Raw genomic sequence first — 22,966 nt, 5'->3', positions numbered from 1 at the left:
CTCCCCATTTAAGTGGCCGAGGCCTCCCTCCTTGCAGCCTCTTAGGGCTATGTCCTCTGGTTCCAGGGGCCAGCAGTCCCCATGCACCTGGGGCAGTGCTGCTTGCGTGTTGCCTTGTGTTTCTGGGTGGTTCCAGCACAAGGCTGGCCTTCCCCAGTTTGTTTGGGCAGGTGAGGCAAAGACTTTCCCCGCTGCTTCATACCCGAGATCTGCATTCGGCCGACTGCCCCGTGTATTGTCCCATGTAATCTGCCTAGCAACGGGCAAGGCAGGATGATCTCCATTCCCATCTTACAGATGGGTCAGGTAAGGCTTGACTAGGTCTAGCACCTGGCTCAAGATCTCAGCCCTAGGAAGAGGCAGCTCCAGGTCTGGCTCAGGCGTGTAGACTTGGGCAGCTCCTGGCCTTGGCCGTCCAGTGGGCGGTTTGCCTTGGCAGCTGCTGCCTGGCTTCCCCTGGGCCCAGCCTCTGGCAGTCCCTGCTGAGCTTTGGGCTCCTGTATCCCTGTCCCCTTCTGTGACAGATTCCTCCTGAGCACTGGGTCCTGCATCTGTAAAGAGGACTCTCCCTCTCCCCTCACGGGGTCCTGGCTGGTGAAACAGGGTGAGGGCTGCAGAGCCATGCGGCTGGGGCGTTGTGGAGACCTACCTGCCTTGAGCCCAGATCGAGTCAGGAATTGCCCCATCTGCTTAGGGGTGGCTGTAGAGCCTGTCGTCTAGGGCAGATGTGAGCCCCGCCTGAGCCTCTCAGGGAAATGGGGCATTCTCTGATGGCTGCTTGAGGGGCTTGGGAGCCAGCTGGCACGTGCCATGGGTGAGGGGGCCCAAGGCAGCCAGCAGTGTCCACCGAGAGTGATCCCACAGCCGCCCACCTCCTTCTTCCTGCTCTGGCTTCTTAGAATTCTGAGCCCGACGCGCTGCATCAGTTGAATTCTGATGGAGGCAAAGAAATGTTTCAGTCTCTGGTAGCTTGCTGTGCTGCTTCTACAACCACACAGACACACACTCACACATATTCACACACACACACATTCATGTACATGCACAGACATTCCCATACCACACACACTCACATGCACATTCACACATATACACACACAATCACATATGCACAGAAACATTCACATACAACATTCACATATACACACACAATTCACACACACACACCTATACACATACACACGCATGCATACTCACATACACATCCATACACTCATACATACATGTGTTCACACACCCACACGCTCATACACACATGCGTTCACACCCCCCACATGCTCATACACACATGTTCACACACACACACACATGCGTTCACACACCCCCACACGCTCATACACACATGCGTTCACAGCCACACCCACACGCTCATACACATGCGTTCACAGCCACACCCACACGCTCATACACACATGCGTTCATACCCACACCCGCACGCTCATACACACATGCATTCACACCCACACCCACGCGCTCATACACACATGCGTTCACACACCCCCACACGCTCATACACACATGCGTTCACACACCCCCACATGCTCATACACACATGCGTTCACACACACCCACACGCTCATACACACATGTGTTCACACACACACCCTCATACACACATACATTCACACACCCACACACATATTCATAGACACACATGGACACGCACATTCACAGACACATTCATACCCATATGAATTCACCCATACATGTATATTCACATATGTACACTCACACATATTCATACACACATTCACACACACTAATAGTCACAAATACACACATACACACTCACACAGTCACATACATTCACATGGGTACACACGTCATACACATTCACACACACACATTCACACACACACAGTCACACACAGACACCGCCACGATTTCTCTTTTGCCCCCTTCCTATCTTCGTCTTCCATTTGCTTGTCCAGATAAAATTGATTTCACGTGGCTGTTTTCCTTTCTGGAAGGCCCCTCAACACACGTGTGCACACTACTCCACATGAGATTAATGTTTGAAACGAATCGTCTGCCTCTTTCCTGCCGCAAAATCCCAGCGAAACAAAAGATGGATGATTCTGTGCATGGGAAGGGTGGGGAAATTAATTAGGAATGACAAAGGACCCCATTCTTTGGTTCCACTTATCTTGCTGCTGACTTGCCGTACGCTGTTGTGTGCCCCGACCAGGTGTGTGATTGACGGGCTTTGGGGACACGTTGCCAGCTCCGCACTGCCCTGCCCCCTCTTGGGCCCCAAGGGCATTGGATCTGGACCCCTGCTGTCCATCTGCCCCAGCCTTTGCCTGGGCCCACTGGCCTAGGAGATGCAGAGGGAGGGGTCGGGGCAAACCCCTGTCACCAGGGCTGGGTAGACGACAGAGGAAGTTCGGATGGTGGGACATCCCCAGGAGATAGCCACAACTTGTGGGGTGAGGAGTCAACACACTGGTCTGGTCTCCATGCAGGCATGCCCTCACTTGGGAGCCAGGCACGTCTCTGACACCTTTGAGCCTCAGCTTCCCCTGTTGCAGAATGGGAATACAGCCTCACTGGGGTGCTGGGAGTGTCTGGGGAAGGACTTGAGGCCAATGACAGATGTCATCCTCATCAGAGACACTTTTAATATTGGCTGTGGCCATGGCTGGCTCCCTGGAAAGCCCGACCTCTTTGGGGAGGGTAGGTATTGCGGTGGGAAGAACAAACAAAGGGATCAGGACAGAGAGTGCTTGGCCTTGGGGGAGGGAGATCGGACCTGGACCTGGACAGGCTCCTCTGAGAGCTCAGGGGCCGTTGCAGTAGCCACATGGCTGGAACATGTCACACCCCTGCTTGGAGCTGCAGCTCCTGTAGAGTAGAGACAGCAAAGCTGTCCTCAGAGGATTGTCAAGAGGAGGAATTATAGGAATACCTGGCCGCTAGCAGGTCCTGTAAAAGGCCTTGCTTTCTCCACAGGGCTTTCATGGCGGTGGCCACCCCAGCAGGCAGCGGGGTTGCCAGCACTCAGCCCGTACCCTAGGAAATGGGGGCCCTGGGGAGGCAGGGAGGGGCCTCCAGGGGAGGCGAGCCTTCCTGGGGGTCCAGATGCAGCAGAGGGGTGTTGAGCATCCTGGATCTGGGCTCGCCTCTGAGGCTTCATCTGTAAAATGGACACGTAAGTCCCCAGCGCAGGTTCATGGGAGAGGGAGAGAGAATGGGACACTCAGCAGATGGCAGAGGGCTCGGAGAGTTCTTGTGACTATTTTCATTGCTGATATAGGTCTTGGGGCTTCCTGACTGTCAGGGGCTTCCTGACTGTCAGGGGCTCTGAGGTGGGGCTCCTGGCAGGAGGGTGCAGAGTGAAGAGGGCTAGCATGTGGTTCCTCCCACCTGCCTGTCGGGTAGAGCACCTGCTTGTTCATTTCATTCTTCATCCATTCATTCATGGCCGTCTTGAGCAACCGCTCCCTGAAGCTGACCTGGGCAGGAGGGGTTCAGGGACGGACCTCAGTCAGGGTGGAGAGAGCGCGCCTGTGCAGGGGGAGGCAGGTGATCAGGAGAAACTCCTGGAAGAGGTGGCCTTTGAGCCAGGCCTTAATAAAATACGGGTCGTGGATGACGGGAGAGGCTACGAAGGGCATTTCAGATTTCTGAACTAGCACGAGCAAAAACCTGGAGGTACAGAAAGGCCAGAATGGCAGGAAGTGGATGGTTAAGGTTGACATGGGCGATGAGCTCCGTGGGGAGCCTGAGCAGAATGGCTTGGAAGGTGGGCGGGGCAGATCCTAAAGCCCCGTGTGCCAGGATGAGGGCTGGGCTTTTCCTGGAGGCAGCAGGGAGCCATGGGAGGCGCAGGAGTGGAGGAGTCACGTGCAGGGGACATGTGGGTGGGGTCCCAGGAGCCAGGGGTGCAGGCCTCTTCCCCTCTGTCCAGTCGGGGTTAAGAGGGGACCTGGCAAGGGATCAGGGAGCTCAGAGGAGCAGGCAGGAAGTCGTCTTGGGAGAGGGTGAGCCTGTGGCCTGGCACCCCAGGAATCGTCCGTGTGTCAGCTGCCAGCTTGGGTACAGGACGCAGGAGCCCCAAGCCCTGGCCCGCACCCCTCTGGCTTCCTACGTGTCCTCGGACACACTGCTTGACTTCTCTGTGCTTCCGTTTCTTTGTCTCTAAAACGGGGTCCTCCCCATGGTTTTGCCCTGAGGATGAACTGAGCTGCTAGACATAGCGACTGCTAAAGGGGATTTGCTGTGGGCAGGGCAGTGGCAGGGGAGGTGGGGTGGCACAAGGGTGATTCCTGGTCACATTTGCATCATTATGGGATGGACATATAGAGTGTAGGCCCTGGAACTAGCATTCGGGGCTTGAGCTCTGACCATGTCACTCGGGAACCTCTCCCCATCTCAGTTTCTGCCTCTGTAGAGTGGAGGCTGTGGTGGCAGCTGCCTCTCTGGGGGGCGTGAGGATTGAGTCTGGCTGTTCCTGGAGAGGCCGTGGGCACTGCATCTGTGTGGGTGCCGCTCAGTGTCCCGTTGAGGGCAGCCCCTACGCCGCCCTCAGCATCGGCCTCGGGCCCAGGTGTGCCTGTGGGCTCAGCATGACCCAGGGCCCCACAAGGCCCCAGCACTCCAGGAAATAGGGTACAGTCAGGGATGGCTGTACTCCAGGGTGCTACAGTGACTCCTGGGGACACGACCTGCCCAGCAGCCGTGTACCTTACCTGGGGAGGCAGAGAACCTGAGCAGGGCAGGCTCGGCTTCTGCCATTTCCTGTAGACGAGTGTCTCCCGGCTTCCCTGTTTGCTGCAGCGGAACCTGGAATTCATGCTTCAGCGGGAGACGGTTTAATGATTGGCCACGAGGAGGTCATTTATATTGGCTAAGCGGGCTTAATTAGATGGGACTCGAAGGTTACCATAAGAGCACAAAAAAGCTGTTAAGGGGTTAACCTCTGAGAGATTACATTGTATTCAGCGCTCTGTTAAAGTTTGAATTAATTTTTCCCATGGGTTTGTTCACATTCTAATTTTCAACTAAATGAGACATCTGTTTCAGAAAAGGAAAATTTGCTCTGGTTGTCATGGCAACTATCATTCTGTAAGAAAATTATTCCAATGGTTACTTTAGAACAGAAAGACAGAAATTCAGGACATAAAGCCGCCTCCTATGGCTTAGTGGGAATTCGCATCCGTCCGCCTTCCTCCGGGGCTGTGATGTGACCCGGACAGTGGGGCTGGCATTGGGGCTCGTGGACCCTCAGGGTGGTGAGGTTGGGTCCAGGCACTGGGTTGCGTTGGCAACCAGTACAGTGGCTCTTGGGGCACCTCAGCATCGCATCTCGGGCATTCGTGAGTCTCAGACCATGGCGGCAGTGTGGGCAGTGAGGGGTGGGCTGGATCAGGGCTGACTGGGCCCCTGGAGCCCTTGTCTGCTCTGACCTCTGAAACACCAGGGGCCCCACAGGCTTGGGGCCTGCCGGTCACAGTGGTTGATCCCACCTGCCAGGTCTCACTGGACATGGAGAGGGTCATTTCATCCCCACACACAGCACGCAGGGAGGACCTCTGTGCACTTTGCCGTCAGGAGGCACCGCTCCTTTTGTCTCCTCTGCCCAGGGCAGAACCTGATGGTGGTTTCCATGAAGCCTGTACAGGAGGCCGGGGGCTGTCCAGGCCTCGTGTGAGGCTCAGAGACCTCTGGGAGTGAGGTCACCCTGAGGGGTCTACTCAGTCGTGCTCACCCACCTGCTCCTGCCTGCCTTTGAGAAGTCCCCCTTTCCCAGCCTGGGGATGGTGCTCACCAGCGAGCAGTCCGTCCTGGGAAGTGTCTCTTCTGGATGTCTTGGGCATGGGGCATGACTTGACTCCTCCTATCCCCCGACATCCTTTTTTTTTTTTTTTTTTTTTTTTGAGATGGAGTCTTGCTCTGTCACCCGGGCTGGAGTGCAGTGGCATGATCTCGCTCACTACAACCTTCACCCCCTAGTTCAAGTGATTTTCCTGCCTCAGCCTCCTGAGTAGCTGGGATTACAAGTGTGCGCCACTATGCCCAGCTAATTTTTGTATTTTTAATAGAGACGGGGTTTCATCACATTGGCCAGGCTGGTCTCAAACTCCTGACCTCAGGTGATCCACCCGCCTCGGCCTCCCAAAGTGCTGAGGTTACAGGCGTGAGCCACCGTACCCGGCCCCTGTCCTCTGACATTCTAATAAAAACTGGAACATCACCTCTTCCCATTGATGGAGCTCCTGGGTATTTGGGAGGCATTTTCACAGTGGTGGTGCAGTCTCATCCTCCTGACTCCTCTCCTCCCTCCTTTCCTCCCGTGCATCAGGCAGTGGGACACAGAGGAGAACAAGAGGACTGGGGACAGAAGCATCATTAACCCCATCTTTACACAGGAGGAAACTGAGGCTGGAAGAGGTGCAGTGACCAGCCAGGGGCAGAACTGGGGTGTCCAATGCCCACTTCAGTGCCCTTTCTACCCAGTAGAGGAGAACGAGGCAGCCTCTGGCCCCTGGACCCAATGCTGTGGTGTCAGCTGTCCCCGTGTCCCCAGATCCTGCAGGCAAGGCTGGTCCTTCTGTGCATTTGGAGACGTTCTCATGGCCCCCAAGATGGGCAAGGGTGTGATGGGGAGGGAAAAAGGAACAAATTCCAGACCCGCTACCCTGTTGAGATCTGGTTCTTCATCCAGCTCTGCCTGGGCCTCCCTGTGTGACCCTGGGAAGTGGAGCAACCTCTCTGGGCATTGGGGTGGGGGAACAGGGCAGATTCCGGCTCCCCGAGATTTGAGGTCATGTGTTTCCAAGAAGCTGGCAGGAAACTGTCACCCCTAGAGGAAGGGTCCTTGGTGCTGGGTGAGGGGAGGCGGGACAGGCAGCGGCTCTACCAGGGGCCAGCTCCCAGGGGTGGGTGCTCAGGGCCTCTGATGTGTTTCCGAGTGTTTCCTTCAAATAACCGCCCCCTGCCGTGGCTCTTGGGAACCAACAGACGTGTTCTCTCCCTACTGATGAGGCTTCCTCCTGCCTTGTCAATATTTGATCAGATTTTTGAAAAATGGAGGCTGTGTTTGGAAGGCAGCATCCGAAATGTGTTGCTTCATTTTCTGTTGGCTGATGGGTCTGGGGCTCCGGGGAGGACCCTAAGTGGCTTCTAAGCTGCTGAGTCCTTCCCAGAAGCACCTTACCCACTCCCCCGACCTGCCTGGTGGGGCTCTGCATGTGTCTAGGACCACGGCATCAGAAAATTCCAGCTGTGAGCTCAGCAGGTTAGAACTGGGGCAGCCTTGGGAGCTGCCAGTGAGGCGCTGTCGGCTCTTCTCCACCAGGAACTGTGGCAGGAAAGCGTTTTACTCTGTGACTCAGTCCGTGTGGATGTGGGTGGCTATTTAAATAGAAATATATTCAACTGAAGTATCCCTTTCCTGGCTTGATGGACTCTCAAATCTTGGGGAGCTGATGTTTTCTATTCTTTTTTTAAAAAATATGCTGTTGCCATTCATCAAAATGCAATTTGAAAGACCCTGCTGTAGGCCAAAGGTTTTTCATTCAGGCTCCATGGGTGAGTCTCAGGAGGGCTCCATGATAATAATGGTGGTAGCAATAGTGGTGGTAGTGGTGGTATACGAGGTGATGGTGATTGTGGTCATATTGATAATGGTGGCGGATGATGGTGATGATGATGGTAATGGTGATGGTGGTGATGGGAGTGATGATGGTGATGTTGATGTTGATAATGGTGGTGGTGATGGAGATGATGGTGGTGATAGTGATAGAGTAGGCAGTGGTGGTGATGGAGGTGGTGATGATGGAGGTGGTGGTTATGGAGGTGGTGATGGTGGTGATGGAGGTGGTGGTGGTGGTGATGGAGGTGGTGATAAAGATGATGGTGGTGGTGATGGAGGTGGTGGTGGTGTTGGTGGTGATGGAGGTGGTGGTGGTGTTGTTGATTATGGAGGTGGTGGTGATGGTGGTGGTGGTGGTGGGGATGGAGGTGGTGGTGATGGTGATGGAGGTGGTGGTGATGGAAGTGTGATGGAGGTAGTGGTAATGATTGAGGTGGCGGTGGTGATGGTGGTAATGATGGAGGTGGTGGTAATGATTGAGGTGCTGGTGATGGAGATGGTGGTGGTAATGGTGAGAGTGGTGGTGATGGAGGTGGTGGTGGTGATGATGTTGGTGATGATGGAGGTGGTGGTGGTGGTGATGGAGGTGGTGGTGGTGATGATGGAGGTGGTGGAGGTGGTGGTGATGGAGGTGGTGGTGGTGATGGAAGTGGTGATGCAAGTGGAGGTGGTGCAGGTGGTGGTGATGGAGGTGGTGGTGGTGGTGATGTTGGTGGTGATGGAGGTGGTGGTGGTGATGATGTTGGTGGTGATGGAGGTGATGTTGGTGGTGATGGAGGTGGTGGTGATGGTGGTGGTGGTGGTGGGGATGGAGGTGGTGGTGATGGTGATGGAGGTGGTGGTGATGGAAGTGTGATGGAGGTAGTGGTAATGATTGAGATGGTGGTGGTGATGGTGGTAATGATGGAGGTGATGGTAATGATTGAGGTGCTGGTGATGGAGATGGTGGTGGTAATGGTGAGAGTGGTGGTGATGGAGGTGGTGGTGGTGATGATGTTGGTGATGATGGAGGTGGTGGTGGTGGTGATGGAGGTGGTGGTGGTGATGATGGAGGTGGTGGAGGTGGTGGTGATGGAGGTGGTGGTGGTGATGGAAGTGGTGATGCAAGTGGAGGTGGTGCAGGTGGTGGTGATGGAGGTGGTGGTGGTGGTGGTGATGTTGGTGGTGATGGAGGTGGTGGTGATGGAGGTGGTGGTGGTGATGATGTTGGTGATGATGGAGATGGTGATGGAAGTGGTGCTGGGGGTGATTATAGGGATGATGGAGGTGATGGGGATGATGAACTTGCAATATGTTGAACACTTACTGTGAACCACGCCCTGTTTTAGGTACTTTACATGGATTAACTGATTTAATAATTTCAACAGCCCTGTTGAGACATATAGTATTATCCCCACTTTACAGATGGGAAATTGGGGCATAGAAATTAAGTTCTTTGTTCAAGGTCACACAGGTGGTAAGAGGTGGACCATTGTAACCCAGGTCTAACTCCAAGATGCACTCGCAGTTGGGTGTAAAATTGTGTGTGTGCATGTTAGGGGGTGATACATATTTCTGCGGAGAGAACCTTGGCTTCCTGCAGGCCTGTGTGGATGTGACTGAGGAAGGCAGTGCCCCCTAATGGGATTAGTCACTGTCCTTGGTGCTGCCCACCCAGAGGCTGTTCCTCGGCCGCAGCTGCCTGGTTTCCTCAATTGGTGGGCACTGCCTGTGGGTGGGGGTCCCTGGTAGAGCCCATACTGGGGGTGCAGGCAACTCTTCTGTGGCCTACCCCTCACACTTAATTTTTCCTCTCCCAGGCCTCAGGGCGGATCCCCAGGCACAGCCCAGAAAGCACAACCAGTCTCATTCCCCAGGCCCCCGCCTGTGCAAGGGGCTCTCCTGGACCCTGCTTATGGCTGGGTGTAGGCGACCCCCTTTTTTCTTCTCCCTCAAGAGCCAGGCAGGAGGGAGAGCCCTCTTCCTCAAGGTCCAGAGCTCGGCTGGTAGGGGACTGGGGAAGTGGTGGTCTGGCGTGTTCTGCCTGCTTTTAGTACATTCCCCTGGGGGTTCTCGGGCTTCTCTTTCTAATGAGGGGGATTGGTGGCAGCTTTGGCATTTTGGCTGCAATCCCAAGAGCAGGTAAAGTCCTGCTCAACATCCTGTTAACAATTTATTCATTATTTCAGTCCCCTCTCACTCACCACCATTCGTGAAACATAGATTTGCGTGTCTCCTGGGCTGGTGTCTGAAACAATGAAAAGGCCTTTGACACCAAATAACCAGTGTGGTCACCCATCCTCCTCCGTCACAAGCCTGTGTCCCAGGAGATGCCTCTGCAGGCTTGAAGGCAGGGTGGGACAGTGGGGAGAGAACATCAGATATGGGTTTGAGAATGACTTCTCCACTGACCCACTGTGTGAATCTGGGCACCTTCCGTTCCCTCGCCAAACCTCCGTCTTCTAGTCCAGGACCTGCCAGCATAGGACTAAGTTGGGGTTTTCAAATGGTGTTCCATGGAACCCCCAGGGTTCCAAGGAGGTGCACTGGGTGCCTGCCAACAGGGTAGTATGTTGGGTTAACAGCCAGGGGTGTTAGTCACCCCACAGAACAGTGCATGACCCAGGGAGGGATTTAAGTGGCAGCCTTGGGCACAGAAGAGACAATGGCAAAACCCACCCCTCCCCCAGCCCCACCGACTCTCACAGCATGTGGTGGCGGGAGAGTGGTAGTGAGACACCCTGTCTGGGCCAGCACGCCAGGACCCAAGTCCTGTACCATCTCACCGCTGGGAGCCTCAGTGTCCTCATTTGTAAAAGGGGAATAATGCTAGTCCCTCTTTCACGGGGTTCTTTTAACAGCTGAGCCCATCCCAGCAATGTACGTACTCGGGGCCTGGCAGAGCAGTAGGTGCACAGGAAACGCTGGTGGCTGTTTTTATTTTCCACCTTCTGGTCCTCAATTTTCTCATCTACAAAACATGTAGAAGGAGACTTGTCTGGCCAACTGTGCTGCAGGGGTAAAGGTCGTCCCAGGGCAGCGGGCGGGGAGGTGATGTGGGGATGGCAACTGCATTAGTGTGTCGGGCTGTGTAACTGAGGATCAAATCCAGTGGCGTAAAACAACAGAAATTCACTCCCTCACGGTTCTGGAGGCCAGAAGCCTGGAGAGGCCACTGCAAGATTGGTTCCTTTTGGGAGGCTCTGAGGGAAAACTGTTCCGGGCCACTTTTCCAGCTGCTGCTTTATTTTGAGACAGGGTCTTGCTCTGTTGCCCAGGCTGGAGTGCAGTGGCACAATCTTAGCTCACTGCAGTCTTGACCTCCTGGGCTCAAGCAGTCCTCTCCCACCCCATCCTCTTGAGTAGCTGGGATTACAGGTGTGCACCACCATGACCGACTAACTCTTAAAAAATATTTTTTATAGAGACAGTGTCTTACTGTGTTGCCCAGGCTGGTCTTGCACTCGAGGGCTCAAGCAGTCCTCTTGCCTCAGCCTCCCAAAGCGCTGGGTTTACAGGCGTGAGCCACCATGCTTGGCCACACTCTCGTGGTTTCTGATGGTTGCTGGTGATCCTGGTCATTCTTTGGCTTGTGGAAGTGTCACTTCAGTCTCTACCTCCATTGTCACCTGGTGTTCTTCCCTCTGCCGGTGTCTCTATGTTACCACATGGCCCTCTTTTAAGGGCCTCTTTTTAAGCCCTCACTCCCTCAGAAACCCGGGGTCCCCGCTCCCTCATCCCCACCCAGCCCAACATCCCCACAGCCTGTGAACCACCTCCCATCTCTCCTCTCTGCCCCCATCCCACCACCCAATCCACACTGAGGTCATCCCTCATCTGCATACCGCCTCCCCCACCCCCACTGTCCCATCATTGGATGTAAGACCTACACGAATCCAGTATGACCCCATCTTAGCTTGATTTCATCTACAAAGAACCTCTTTCTAAATAAGGTCACATTCACAGGTCTTGGGGGTTGGCAGCATGTCTTTTTGGGGGACACAATTTGATTCACAGCAGTGGTGGTGGTGGTGGTGATGGTGATGGTGGCTGTCTTAGACCATTTGGGCTGCTACAAGAAAATGTCATAGACTGGGTGGTTTCTAAACAACAGAAGTGTGTTTCTCATAGTCTGGAGGCTAGAATTCCAAGATCAAGGTGCTGGCAGACTCCATATCTGGTGAGGACCCACTTCCTGGTTCATAGATGGCACCTCCTTGCTGTTTCCTTACATAGTGGAAGGAGTAAGGGATCTCTCATGCCTCTCCTTATAAGGGCACTGATCCCATTTGAGAGGGCTCCATTCTCATGATCTCATCACCTCCCAGAGGCCCCACCTCCTAGTACTAGCACCTTGGGGATTAGATTTCAAAATATTAATTTTGGGGGGATGCAAACATTTAGATCATAGCAATGGTTGAGGTGGTGGTGGTAGGAGGTGGTGGTGGTGGTGATGGAGGTGCTGGTGGTGGTAGTGGAAGCACTGGTGATGATGGAGGTAGTGGTGATGGTGATGGTGATGATGGTGGTGGTGACAGGTGTGATGGAGGTGGTGGTGATGGAAGTGGTGATGCAAGTGGAGGTGGTGGTGGTGGTGGTGGTGATGGAGGTGGTAGTGGTGATGGAGGTAGTGATGGAGGTGGTGGTGGTGGTGGTGGCAGTGGTCGTGGTGATGGAGGTGGTGATAGAGCTGGTGGTGGTAGTGATGGAGTTGGTGGTGGTGGAGGAGGAGGTACTAGTAATGGAGGTGGTGATGGAGGTGGTGGTGATGGTGGAGGTGGTGGTGGAGGTGGTGGTAGTGGAGGTGGTAGAGGTAGTGGTGGTGGTGGTGATGGAGGTGGTGGTGGTGGTGGAGGTAGTGGTGGTGGAGGTGGAAGTGCTGGTGATGGTACAAGTGGTGGTGGTGGTGATGGAGATGGTGGTGGTGGAGGCAGTGGTGGTGGAGGTGGTGGTAGTGGAAGTGGTGGTAGTGGAGGTGGTGGTGGAAGTGCTGGTGATGGTAGAGGTAGTGGTGATGGAGGTGATGGTGGTAGAGGTAGTGGTGGTGATGGAGGTAGTGGTGGAGGTGGTGATGCTGGCTACTTCATCGACATAAAGGGCCTATTGTGATATCATCTATGGGTGAAACCTGAGGGATGATTCTGATGCTTTTGTTGCAAATGACTGAAAACCCAGTTCAAATGGCTTTGTGTTGGCCCATATAATTGGGAAGTGCTGAGGTAGGGTGGCTGTCTGGTCCAGTTTGATCCAGCTGTTTCTTGGGTAGCTAGCAGCTGCTGACAGCTCCCAAGGCTAGAAGCTCACTGTTTATACACAGGGATGACAGTATCCACTTTTCTTCTCCTTGAAAGAATCTGAGACTCCCTGTAACTGGAAGAATCTAGGTGATGTGTTCACCATTGAACTGACTAGGAGGAATATCTGGCACTGATGGGTCCAGGTCTTGGCTGCAGAGCAGGCTACCAGGCTGGTATTGCATTTAATGGTCTAGGTCCACCTGGCCCCACCCTCCCAGCTGGGGGTGGGTCAACTCTACCTGGACTCCCTGGCCAGAGCTTCCAGTATAAGCAAGAATGAGCAGCCCACACCTGGAATCTGCTCTTTTTTGATTGGGGGTCCACACACTCTGCCTGGGGGAGGGAGATTGGAGGGGCATCTTCCTGGGGGTGGGGGTGGGGGTAGTGGAGAATGGAGAATGTTCCCTGTGGGTTTTCTTGGGAAGGCTTGGAGCAGGAAAGGTTTTAGGAAGAAGCTGATACACACACACACACACACACGCGCGCGCGCGCACGCACATACATACACATATATATACACACACACATACACCCATATATGCATTTAAAAATAATTTTTTAGAGACAGCGTCTTACTGTGTTGCCCAGGCTGGTCTTGCATGTATATGTATATATATGTATGTATGTGTATATGTGTGTGTGTGCCTGTGTGTGTGTGTGTGTGTATATGTATGTATTTAGCTTTCTTTTTTTTTGGTTATGTAAATAATACTTATGGAAAAACAGAAACTACAGGTAAGCAGAAGGAGACAGGAGAGAGAATTGCCCGGGGATCCACAGTCCGCCAGTGGGTCAGAGTCCTGGTGAGTCCCTGCCTTCCCTGGGTGGAGACCTTCCCTGACTTTCCAGGTAGCAAGTTGGTCCTGAAGACCACCTGGCCTGCGGGGAGTTCCGCCTTCTGTGTGACCGCCCCGTACCTTCACCCGCCCTCCCTCAACCACCTGCACTTCTTCTGCAGGCAGCCCTGGTTCTACGGCTGGGGCTTCAACCTCCCGCGAGGCCAAGCCCTGCTGGAGAAATGGAACCTCATTCCCGAAGGCGTAGACATCCTGATAACCCATGGACCGCCACTAGGTAAGGCTCTGCTGGCATGGCCCTCCAGCTCGCCCACCTGGGCTGGTGGGTGGGCTCTGGGATGGGGGGCTGGCTGGGCCTGGCCTGTGTAGGGGAGCCCTGGAGGGGCTCTGAGTTCCACTTGCTGGGGCACTGAGGACACGTCACCCCATAGTCCCTCTTATTTCCTGAGTGCCCACTGAGAGCTGGAGGTTTGACTTGTTACCTTGTGGGCTCCTCACAACAGCACGGGAGGCCAGAGTCACCCGTCCATTTGACATGCAGGACTCTGGAGCTTTGGCTCATGCCCCTGCAGACCCCAGTCCTGGGTGCTGAAAATCACCAGAGCCCTGCACAGGGCTTCGTCCGGGCAGCCCTCACTCCCTCAGAAACCTGGGGTCCCCGCTCCCTCACCCAGCCCAACGTCCCCATGGCCTGGGAACCACCTCCCATCTCTCCTTTCTGCCCCCACCCCATGACCCAATCCACACTGAGGTCATTCCTCATCCGCATATCACCTCCCCCACCCCTGCTGTCCCATCTGGGGGCTTTCTCAGTTCCCTTCCTTTCCTCATTCCCACAGCCTGGCCATCACCACATGCCTCCCATTCTGCCTCCAAACTGCCTCCCACTCCCCCTTCTCTCCATACTGCTGACCCCGCCTCAGTTCAGGACAATGTCTTCTCTCTGTCTCCCATGGTCATGGTGGAGGTGGTGGTGATGGAGGTAGTGGCGATGGAGGTGGTGATGGTGGAGATGGTGGCGGTGGAGGTGGTGATGGTGGTAGAGGTGATGAAGGTGGTGGTGATGAAGGTGATGGTGGTGATGGAGGTGATGGTGGGAGGTGGAGGTGGTGGTGGTGATGGGAGGTAGTGATGGTGATGGAGGTGGTGGCAGTGGGGATGGGTGGTGGTGGTGGTGGTGATGGAGGTGGTGGTGATGGTGGGTGGTTGGGGTGATGGGGAGGTGGAGGTGGTGGTGGTGGTGGGAGGTAGTGATGGTGATGGAGGTGGTGGCAGTGGGGATGGGGTGGTGGTGGTGATGGAGGTGTTGCTGGTGGTGATGGAGGTGGTGGTGATGGTGGGAGGTGGAGGTGGTGGTGGTGGGAGGTGATGATGGTGATGGTGGTAGTGGTGGTGATGGGGGTGGTGATGGTTGTGGAGGTGGTGGTGATGGAGGTGGTGATGGAAGTGGTGGTGGTGGTGATGGAGGTGGTGGTGGTGGTGATGGAGGTGGTGATGAGGTGGTGATGGAGGTGGTGGTGGTGGTGGTGATGAGGGTGGTGGTGGTGATGGAGGTGGTGGTGGTGGTGATGGAGGTGGTGATGAAGGTGGTGATGGTGGTGGTGGTGGTGGTGATGGGGGTGGTGGTGGTGATGGTGGTGGTGGTGGTGATGAAGGAGGTGGTGGTGATGTTGGTGGTGGAGGTGATGATGGTGATGGAGGTGGTGGTGGTGATAGTGGTGGTGGAGGTGGTGGTGGTGATGGAGGTGGTAGTGGTGGTGAAGGAGGTGGTGGTGGTGATGGGGGGTGGTGGTGGTGATGGTAATGGAGGTGGTGCTGGTGGTGATGGGGGTGGTGGTGGTGGTGACGGAAGTAGTGGTGGAGGTGGTGGTGGAGGTGGTGATGGAGATGGTAATGGAAGTGGTGGAGGTGAAGCTCTTGTCCCTTCCAGTCCACTCACTTTACATCGGCAGGAGGGAGTTCTCTGTATCCTTATGTATGCCATGCCATCCCTCTGTGGCCCTCTGTGGCTCCCTCAGGCCGCTGAATGAAGTTCAATCTCCCAGCAGTTCGGCCCATATCAGTGTCTTGCTCCCACCACCACCTCCAGAAACCCACCATCACTCCCTCAGTGCTTGGGACCAGCCCCTGTGCTGGGCGACACTGGTCCAGGGTAACCCCTTCAGTGTGTGCCTGGGTTGAGGGGGCCCCCAGGCTGCAGGGTGGAGGGTTTAGGAACAGCCAAGCCCCGTGGGACACATTCAGGGGTGAGGGAAGCTTGAGGAGTCAGGAGAGATGACTGCTGTTAGGCTGCCTGGGGAGCTTGCACAAGCTGTGATCCCAGAATTGGGTCTGGGGAGGTAGAGAAGGGGAGGGAAGGGTGTCCCCGGCAGAAGCCATGGGGGAGGCTGTGGGGTGAGGCACAGGACAGCTTGAGTGTCACTGGCTCACACACCAGTTCAGGAAGAAACTCCTGATACCACTTTGTGCCCCGACCCAGCCAGTGCCCCACGGCCCCTCTGCCTCCTCACAAAGTCCAGGAAAGGAAGGTTTTGTCAGCCTCACCCTCACAGGTGGAAGCGGAGGCCCCCCTGGTGTGATTTAAGCAGCACAGTGAGGTTGTAGCTGGGTTTGTATCACCCCCACCGGAAGCCACCTGAGCCTTGGGACGGTTCTGGTCAACATTCAGTGTCATCGGTCACTGACAGGCTCAGCAGCAAAAGTGTCTTGTTCTCTTCCTTCTCTTTTCGTTCCCTTGCTCCCCTTCTCCCTCCTTTCCCTATCTCCTTTTTTTCCTCCTTTTCCTTCTCCCCTCTTCCTTCTTTCCTCCCCTCCTCCCTCTTCCTTCTGTCTCTCCCTCTCTCCTTTCCATTCATCCATCTCTCCAAACATGGTGTTTGGCTTCCTGCTCTCTGGACGCCCCACCCAGGCCCTTCACACACCTCCCGGCTCCTGTCTCAGGGCTGCCCGTGTGCCAGGCGCTCCAGCTGGTGCTGCCCTTGCATTGTCTCCAGACTGTGCGCGCCAGGGCACCGAGGTGCTGGAGACCCTCCCCACAACACACACTCCAGAATTGAGGAAGGGTCTGGCCTCATGCATGGTGGGATCCCAGTGCCCGGCCCAAGCACTCTGTTGGATAATATGGAGGTACAGAGAGGTTAAGTGACTTGTCCAAGGTCACACAGCCAGTAGGCAGCAGAGCCTGGGACTTCACCCCAGTGTCTGCCCCCAGCCTGTGTCCAGCGCATTCCCCGCCTCTTTTCTCTGCTTTCCCCTACTTCTCCTCCTCCTCCTCCTCCCTCATCTTTGCCTCTGTCTCCGTCTGTGTCTTCTCTTGACGCCTGTTGCCGCTCACTTGGGCCTTTGAGTGGGAGCTCCCCTGTTCCCTTTCTGGCAGTTGCGGAAACCTGTTCTGCTCCCCCAGACAGAGAGAGGCCGCCGCGAACCCGAACTGTTCGCTTGGAGTAATCCGTTATTCTCCGTTTGTGTAGCCATGTGAGGATAATAAGCAGCCACCATCTGGGCGGCTCCAGGAGGCTGGCAGCGGGGGCAGGCGCAGGCGCAGCCACGTGAGCGATGCTGCACCCACGGAGGAAGTTTCTGCTCATGAGTCTGTGCTTTTTAGGAAGTTTCTGACATGGAAATCTCACTCCTGGGCTGTGTGTCAGGACGCCCCGCTCTGCCACTGACCACCAGGGTGCCCGCCCTTGGGACTCACCCGTCCCTCTCTGGCCTCCGTTTGCTGATCTCTGCAGTGGACAGATGCCACCCTCGAGGCCACTTGAGCACAGATGGTTGGGGGAGGGGGGCGCTAGCAGCTACTGAGTACCCCGCCCCAAGTGCCTGGCCCACACTAAGCTCTTTCAAGGAGGCCCTCAGTGCAGCCCTATGGACGAGGAGGCTGAGGCTGCAAGGTTTCCATCCCTGAAGGCTGAGGCAGAGCAGGGTTCTGGGGAGCTTGCTCGGGGAGAATAGTGCAAAGCCATAGTCCAGGAGCCCCATGCCTCTTCCAGGCTGCAGAAGCTGCTGCCGGGCATGGGGCAGTGAGGGGCTGGAACAGACCCCGTCATGACCTCCTGTTGTCTCCCCCACACCAGGCTTCCTGGACTGGGTCCCCAAGAAGATGCAGCGGGTGGGCTGCGTGGAGCTGCTGAACACGGTGCAGAGGCGCGTCCAGCCGCGGCTACACGTCTTTGGCCACATCCACGAAGGTCAGTACGTGGTGGAGATGGGGACCTCACGGGCTAGGGGCTCCTAATGGACCCTCCAGCGGGGCCTCCCCTCCGTTCAGCCAGAAGGGAAGTAAATAGCCCATTCCTGCTGTTCGCTTTGTAACTGCTAACTGCCATATACACCCTGGCTGTCAATGAGCTATTGCTAAATGTTTAATAATAGGAAGATGATCGCAAAATCCTGCATGACTTAGGGGGTAAATTTTGCTTCCGGGGAGCCCTGCAACTCTGCTGTGCCTCCAGCCTGGGAAGTCATCGGGAGGGGGGCAGGGGTTTTCAGAGGAGGGGGTGTTGGGGCCACGACATGGAGGATGAATTATATTTGGTGAGCACACTATGAATCCCTTAAAACTGGTGGCTCTGTCTTGTTGCTTCTGTCCCCTGGGCCTGGCATACAATAGGTGCTTAATAAGTGTGGAGGGACTACGTGTGATGGTGAGGGTGATGTCCGCTCCAGGTCTATCATCCACACGGCCACGCCCTGGCCTGTTGCTGTGTGCAGGTGTTCCCTAGTAGACCTCAGCCATCCTCACCTGAGCCTCATTTCACCAGTTTGGCACAGATGCCTCTTTTGGCTCCTTTTGGATATTTATCCCACCTGCCTGAGGCCTCGCTGTCACATCCCTGCCAGGAAGCATATTGGCTGCTGTGGGATGTCTGGACTCATGTGGTTTCCCCCAGAGGCATCTCCCGGCCTCCTGAACCTCTGTCTGGTTGGACCTCAGGCGTCCACATTGTCTAGTCCACATCAGATCGTTTTTCAGTTCAAAAGCAAGCAAGCCTCAAACCATTCATTCCCTGAGGGCCTCTGCAGCTCATTTTCAAGGGGCAGGAGTGAGCAGACCTTGCCTGGCCTGGGAGTAGCTCCTGGAGGAGCCCTGGGCACAGACGAGTCATCAAAGCCAGATGTGAGAGGTCCTGGGAGAGATGGGCAGCTCACGTGCTGTGGGATAATAATAATGGCTGTCATTTTCTGCGGCCCTACTATGGGCATGTAGCTCCATCAGATCCAAATTTGCCTGTGACCCAAACCACACCCCCACACAATTGGACAGGCACAGTTGGAGTCCAAAGAATAGGTCCTCACCTACCCCTCACCACTCCCTTCCTCCCCCAGCACCACACAGGGAAGAGGAAATGTTCCTTCTATCTTGGAGATGACCTGAGCTGAAGGATGAGGGGGATTCTAACAAATAAAGATGGTAGGAAGAGGGTATGGTGGAGGCAGAGAAAGTACATGACAATGATGATAATGATAGAGATGATGGTGAGAGGATGGTAGTGATAGTAGCAATGATGATGATGGTGGTGGCAATAATGACAGATGATGACCATGATCACAGTGGTGTTGGTAGTGATAATGGTGATAGTAATCATGTCAATGATGATGATGATACTGATGATGATGGTGATAGTGGTGACAAAGGTGATGATAATGATAAATACAGTGGTGGTGATGATGATGACAATGGTGATGATGATGGTGATTGTGGTGATGATGATGGTGCTTATACAATAATGAGGGTGATAATAATGACAGTGGTGTTGGTGGTGATGATCATGATGGCATCAATGATGACATCATCAATACTGATGATGATGGTGGTATGTTGGCGATAATGGCGATGAAATGATAAGGGTAGTGATGATCATGGTGGCATTGGTGATGACAACATTCTTGGTGATGGTGGTAGTGATGATGATGTTGATGGTGATAGTGACGATGATGGCATTGGTGATGATGATGGTGATGGTGGTGGTATGTTGGTGATGTTGATGGCACTAGGGATGGTGGTGATGATGGTGGCAGTGATAATGGTGATGTCAATAATGATAAGAACAGTGATGATGATAGCATTGGTGATAATGATGGTGATGGTGGTGGTGATAATGATGATGATAATGATAGGAGCGGTGGTGATGATGTTGATTGTGATAGTGATGATGATGGCATTGGTTATGATGATGTTGATGGTGGTGGTGATGGGTATGATGGCGGTGGTGATTGTAGTGATGATGGCATTAGTGAAGATGATGATGGTGGTGGTGATGATAAGGGTGGTTATGATGATGTTGATGGTGATATGATGATGGCATTTTTGATGATGTTGGTGATGGCGGTGTTGGTGGTGATAATGGTGATGATAAAGATAGTGCTGATGATGTTCATGGTGATAGTGATGATGATGGCACTAGTGATGATGATGATGGTGACGGTAATGGTAGTGGTGGTAATGGTGAAGATGATGATAAGGGCATTGGTGATGATGTTGATCATGATAGTGATGATGATGGCCTTAGTGATGATGATTATGGTAGTGGTGGTGAAAATAGTGATGATCACGATAAGCGTGGTAGTGATGATGATGTTGATGGTGATGATGGTGATGCAGTGGTGGTGGTGATGGTGATGAGGATGGTGGTGAAGGTGATGTCGATGATGATGACTCACTGTGTGCTTCTCATGTGCCAGGCACTGGGCCGAGCACAGTACATAGATAATTTTCTCATATAATCCTCACAGCAAGCTTGGAAGTGGCATGTATCATTATCATCTCCATTTTACAGATGAAGGGATTGACCTTGAGAGTTTACTAGCTTGCCCCAAAGACATTCAGCCCATGGGGGCTGAGTGTCCTATGACTGCCACATCCACCTGACCATCCTCACTGCTCTGGCTGCTGACCTGATGGGCGTGTGCTTACTTTCCAGGGTATGGTGTCATGGCAGATGGGACGACCACCTATGTGAATGCGTCCGTATGCACTGTGAACTACCAGCCCGTGAACCCGCCCATAGTCATCGACCTCCCCACACCCCGGAACTCCTGACTGATCCCCACTGCCCCAGTCCTGCCCATTTGTGCCAGCTCCATAGGCCTGGTCCGGCCACCGTTCCTTCCATACTGAGTTGCCTGGACGACCCACTTGGCTGCGGGGACTGGCCTAGCAGGCGGGTCAGGGCCTTGAAACAACTCTTCAGCCTTCTGTCACCTGGAGTTGGGACCCTGCGCATCCCCATCAGGGGTTCTGTGCTCATTTACTTTTTCTGCGTGTACATCCTGCGTGTACCTCGTTAAAGGACCTACTAAGCTCATGGCCCTGTCATGTTTGGGAAATGACTGAATCTGCATTCTTCTCCCTTGGACGCCCTCCTGGTTTGGGAAGCTGCTGCTCTTCAATGGGTTTTGGAAGTTATACAAAATCTCCCTTTAACCATGGGTCTGTGTGGTGGCATGCCCCTGTGTTAGGGGTGGGTGGGAGGATTCGTGGGCTGCACACAGACAGTCCTTGCTCTCCTCCCAAGTGAGGGAGGAGACAGGCCCAAGAAGGAGGCCCTCCGAAGGAGCATTTAGGGACATCTCAGGAATTCAGACCACACCTGGCCAGGCCCACAGCAGTTTGCCTGGCATTATTCCCCTCTTCTTCTTCCTGTAGGCATTTTTGTTGACGTGAACAATGGCCTGAGTGTTCTAGGCATTCACTCGGCGCCTAGATGATGGGGGCTGCTTCTGCAGAATGAGCCGCTGGCGTGCGTGCCCAGGACCAGCTAGAGGGTTCCCAGTCATGGGGGGATGACCCTTGGTCCCACGGGGAACACGCTGCTCTGCAGAACTCGGTAGCCTGGATGGAGGGTCTGCAGGCTTAGGCTGCAGCAGGCCTACCATGGGTGTGAACCCATGTCCAGGCACGCACTGACACACATGTACGCACGCACCCCTCTTAACTGAACCAAGCGGGTCCTGTGTTTCTCTTTGCTGCCCCGCAGTGAGGTTTTGTTCCTTGGTGTGGCTTCCCTTGCACCGTTAGGATTCTGTCTGGCATGCCTGCAGCTGAGGAAGCTAAAAGGGCTCAAAATCCTCATCCCAGGACCAGCCAGCCCCGTGAACGGGAGGGTGGCACAGGGACAGAGCAGGCCTCAGGCTTCAGCAGCCCCACTTTGGACAGCTTCTTTTTCTTCTTTGAATTAGGACTGGAGGGAGTGGGGGCAGGATGGTGGTGGGAACTGGTAGGGCTTAGATGAGGGGCAGGCAGTTAGGCAGAAATGGCAAGTTCAGGGTCAGATTCTGTCTTTATTTAATATTTTGTTCATCATGGACTTTTTTTGCATTGATTTTTATTTTTAACATTGCGTTAAAGTAGTATTATTTGTCCTGATTGGTGATTTTTTTTGCACCCCCTTTACGTTGTTCCTCTGAGAGGAGGGTGCCACTCCCTCACCCAGGTCCCAGCCCTGGAAACCAGCCTACCGTGAGCCCCTTTGCAGATATAGTCTCATTTCATCCTCAGATGGTCCTTCAAGGTAGGTACTTTATTCCCCATTTTAAACATGAGACGATTGAGGCCAGAGGGGTGTGGCAACTTGCCTGGGGGCTCACAGCACAAAAGGAGCAGAGGCAGGATCTGACCCTTGTTCTCTGACCTCACTGCCCTCACTTTGCCATGACCTGAAGTTATGTCCCTACAAAGCAATGCATGGTCCAAGGCTCTTTTGATGGTAATTTTGTTTTTAAGGGTCCTGTTCTAAACTGGTCTGAGCTCTGAGGAGTCCTGAACCCTGGGTGCAGCATCCTAGCATGCTGGGAGTCCTTTTCTACCCACGCTGAGCTGGGCTTCTCGAGGGCTGGGGCTGCTGTCCCTGGAAGCCTGGCAGCAGCACTGTGTCTGATTGGCTGAAGCTGAGCGCCGTGGGGTGTAGGGCTCCAGGAATCCCATTTGGCTGAAGGGGTTCCTGTAGCCGGGGTTGTTTACGAGGTCTCTCTGATGCCCCAGGCGCGGGACATGTGTGCGGTGGAGAAAAGCAAGCCCTTTCAGTGCCAGCTCCACTCAATTTCTGTGTGGACCAAGAACTATAAACTTAAAAAAATTTTTTTCCTAAGGTATCTTCAGAATATGGTGTATTTTTATGTGGAAAAGAAAAGTTATGAAGGCAGCTGTTACTTTAAGAGAAAATTCATTAAAAGTCCTCGAGATATGAAGATGACGGCGTGCTTCTCAATCATTTTGGCATAACTTGATTGTGGCTGTAATTTTTTTTTTTTTTTTTTTTTGTCAAGCATGTCAGACAATAAAGTCTTTGTAAAAA

At 54.1% G+C, this 22,966-nt stretch overlaps 1 protein-coding gene across 1 annotated transcript in view; it reads left to right on the top strand.

Moving 5' to 3' along the window:
- The window catches only part of MPPED1 (metallophosphoesterase domain containing 1), a 96,314-nt gene extending 73,348 nt beyond the window's left edge, over positions 1 to 22,966 (top strand). Inside the window, exons 5-7 of the mRNA XM_028827623.2 lie at positions 13,832 to 13,947; positions 17,747 to 17,860; positions 20,594 to 22,966. Of these exons, the coding sequence (XP_028683456.1) occupies positions 13,832 to 13,947; positions 17,747 to 17,860; positions 20,594 to 20,712 (349 nt within the window). The 3' untranslated portion in view covers positions 20,713 to 22,966. The remainder of the gene's footprint in view (positions 1 to 13,831; positions 13,948 to 17,746; positions 17,861 to 20,593) is intronic.

The sequence above is a fragment of the Macaca mulatta genome, chromosome 10 (assembly GCF_049350105.2).
Source record: "Macaca mulatta isolate MMU2019108-1 chromosome 10, T2T-MMU8v2.0, whole genome shotgun sequence".
NCBI classification, from domain to species: domain Eukaryota; kingdom Metazoa; phylum Chordata; class Mammalia; order Primates; family Cercopithecidae; genus Macaca; species Macaca mulatta.
This window is presented reverse-complemented; position numbering and strand designations above follow the sequence as displayed.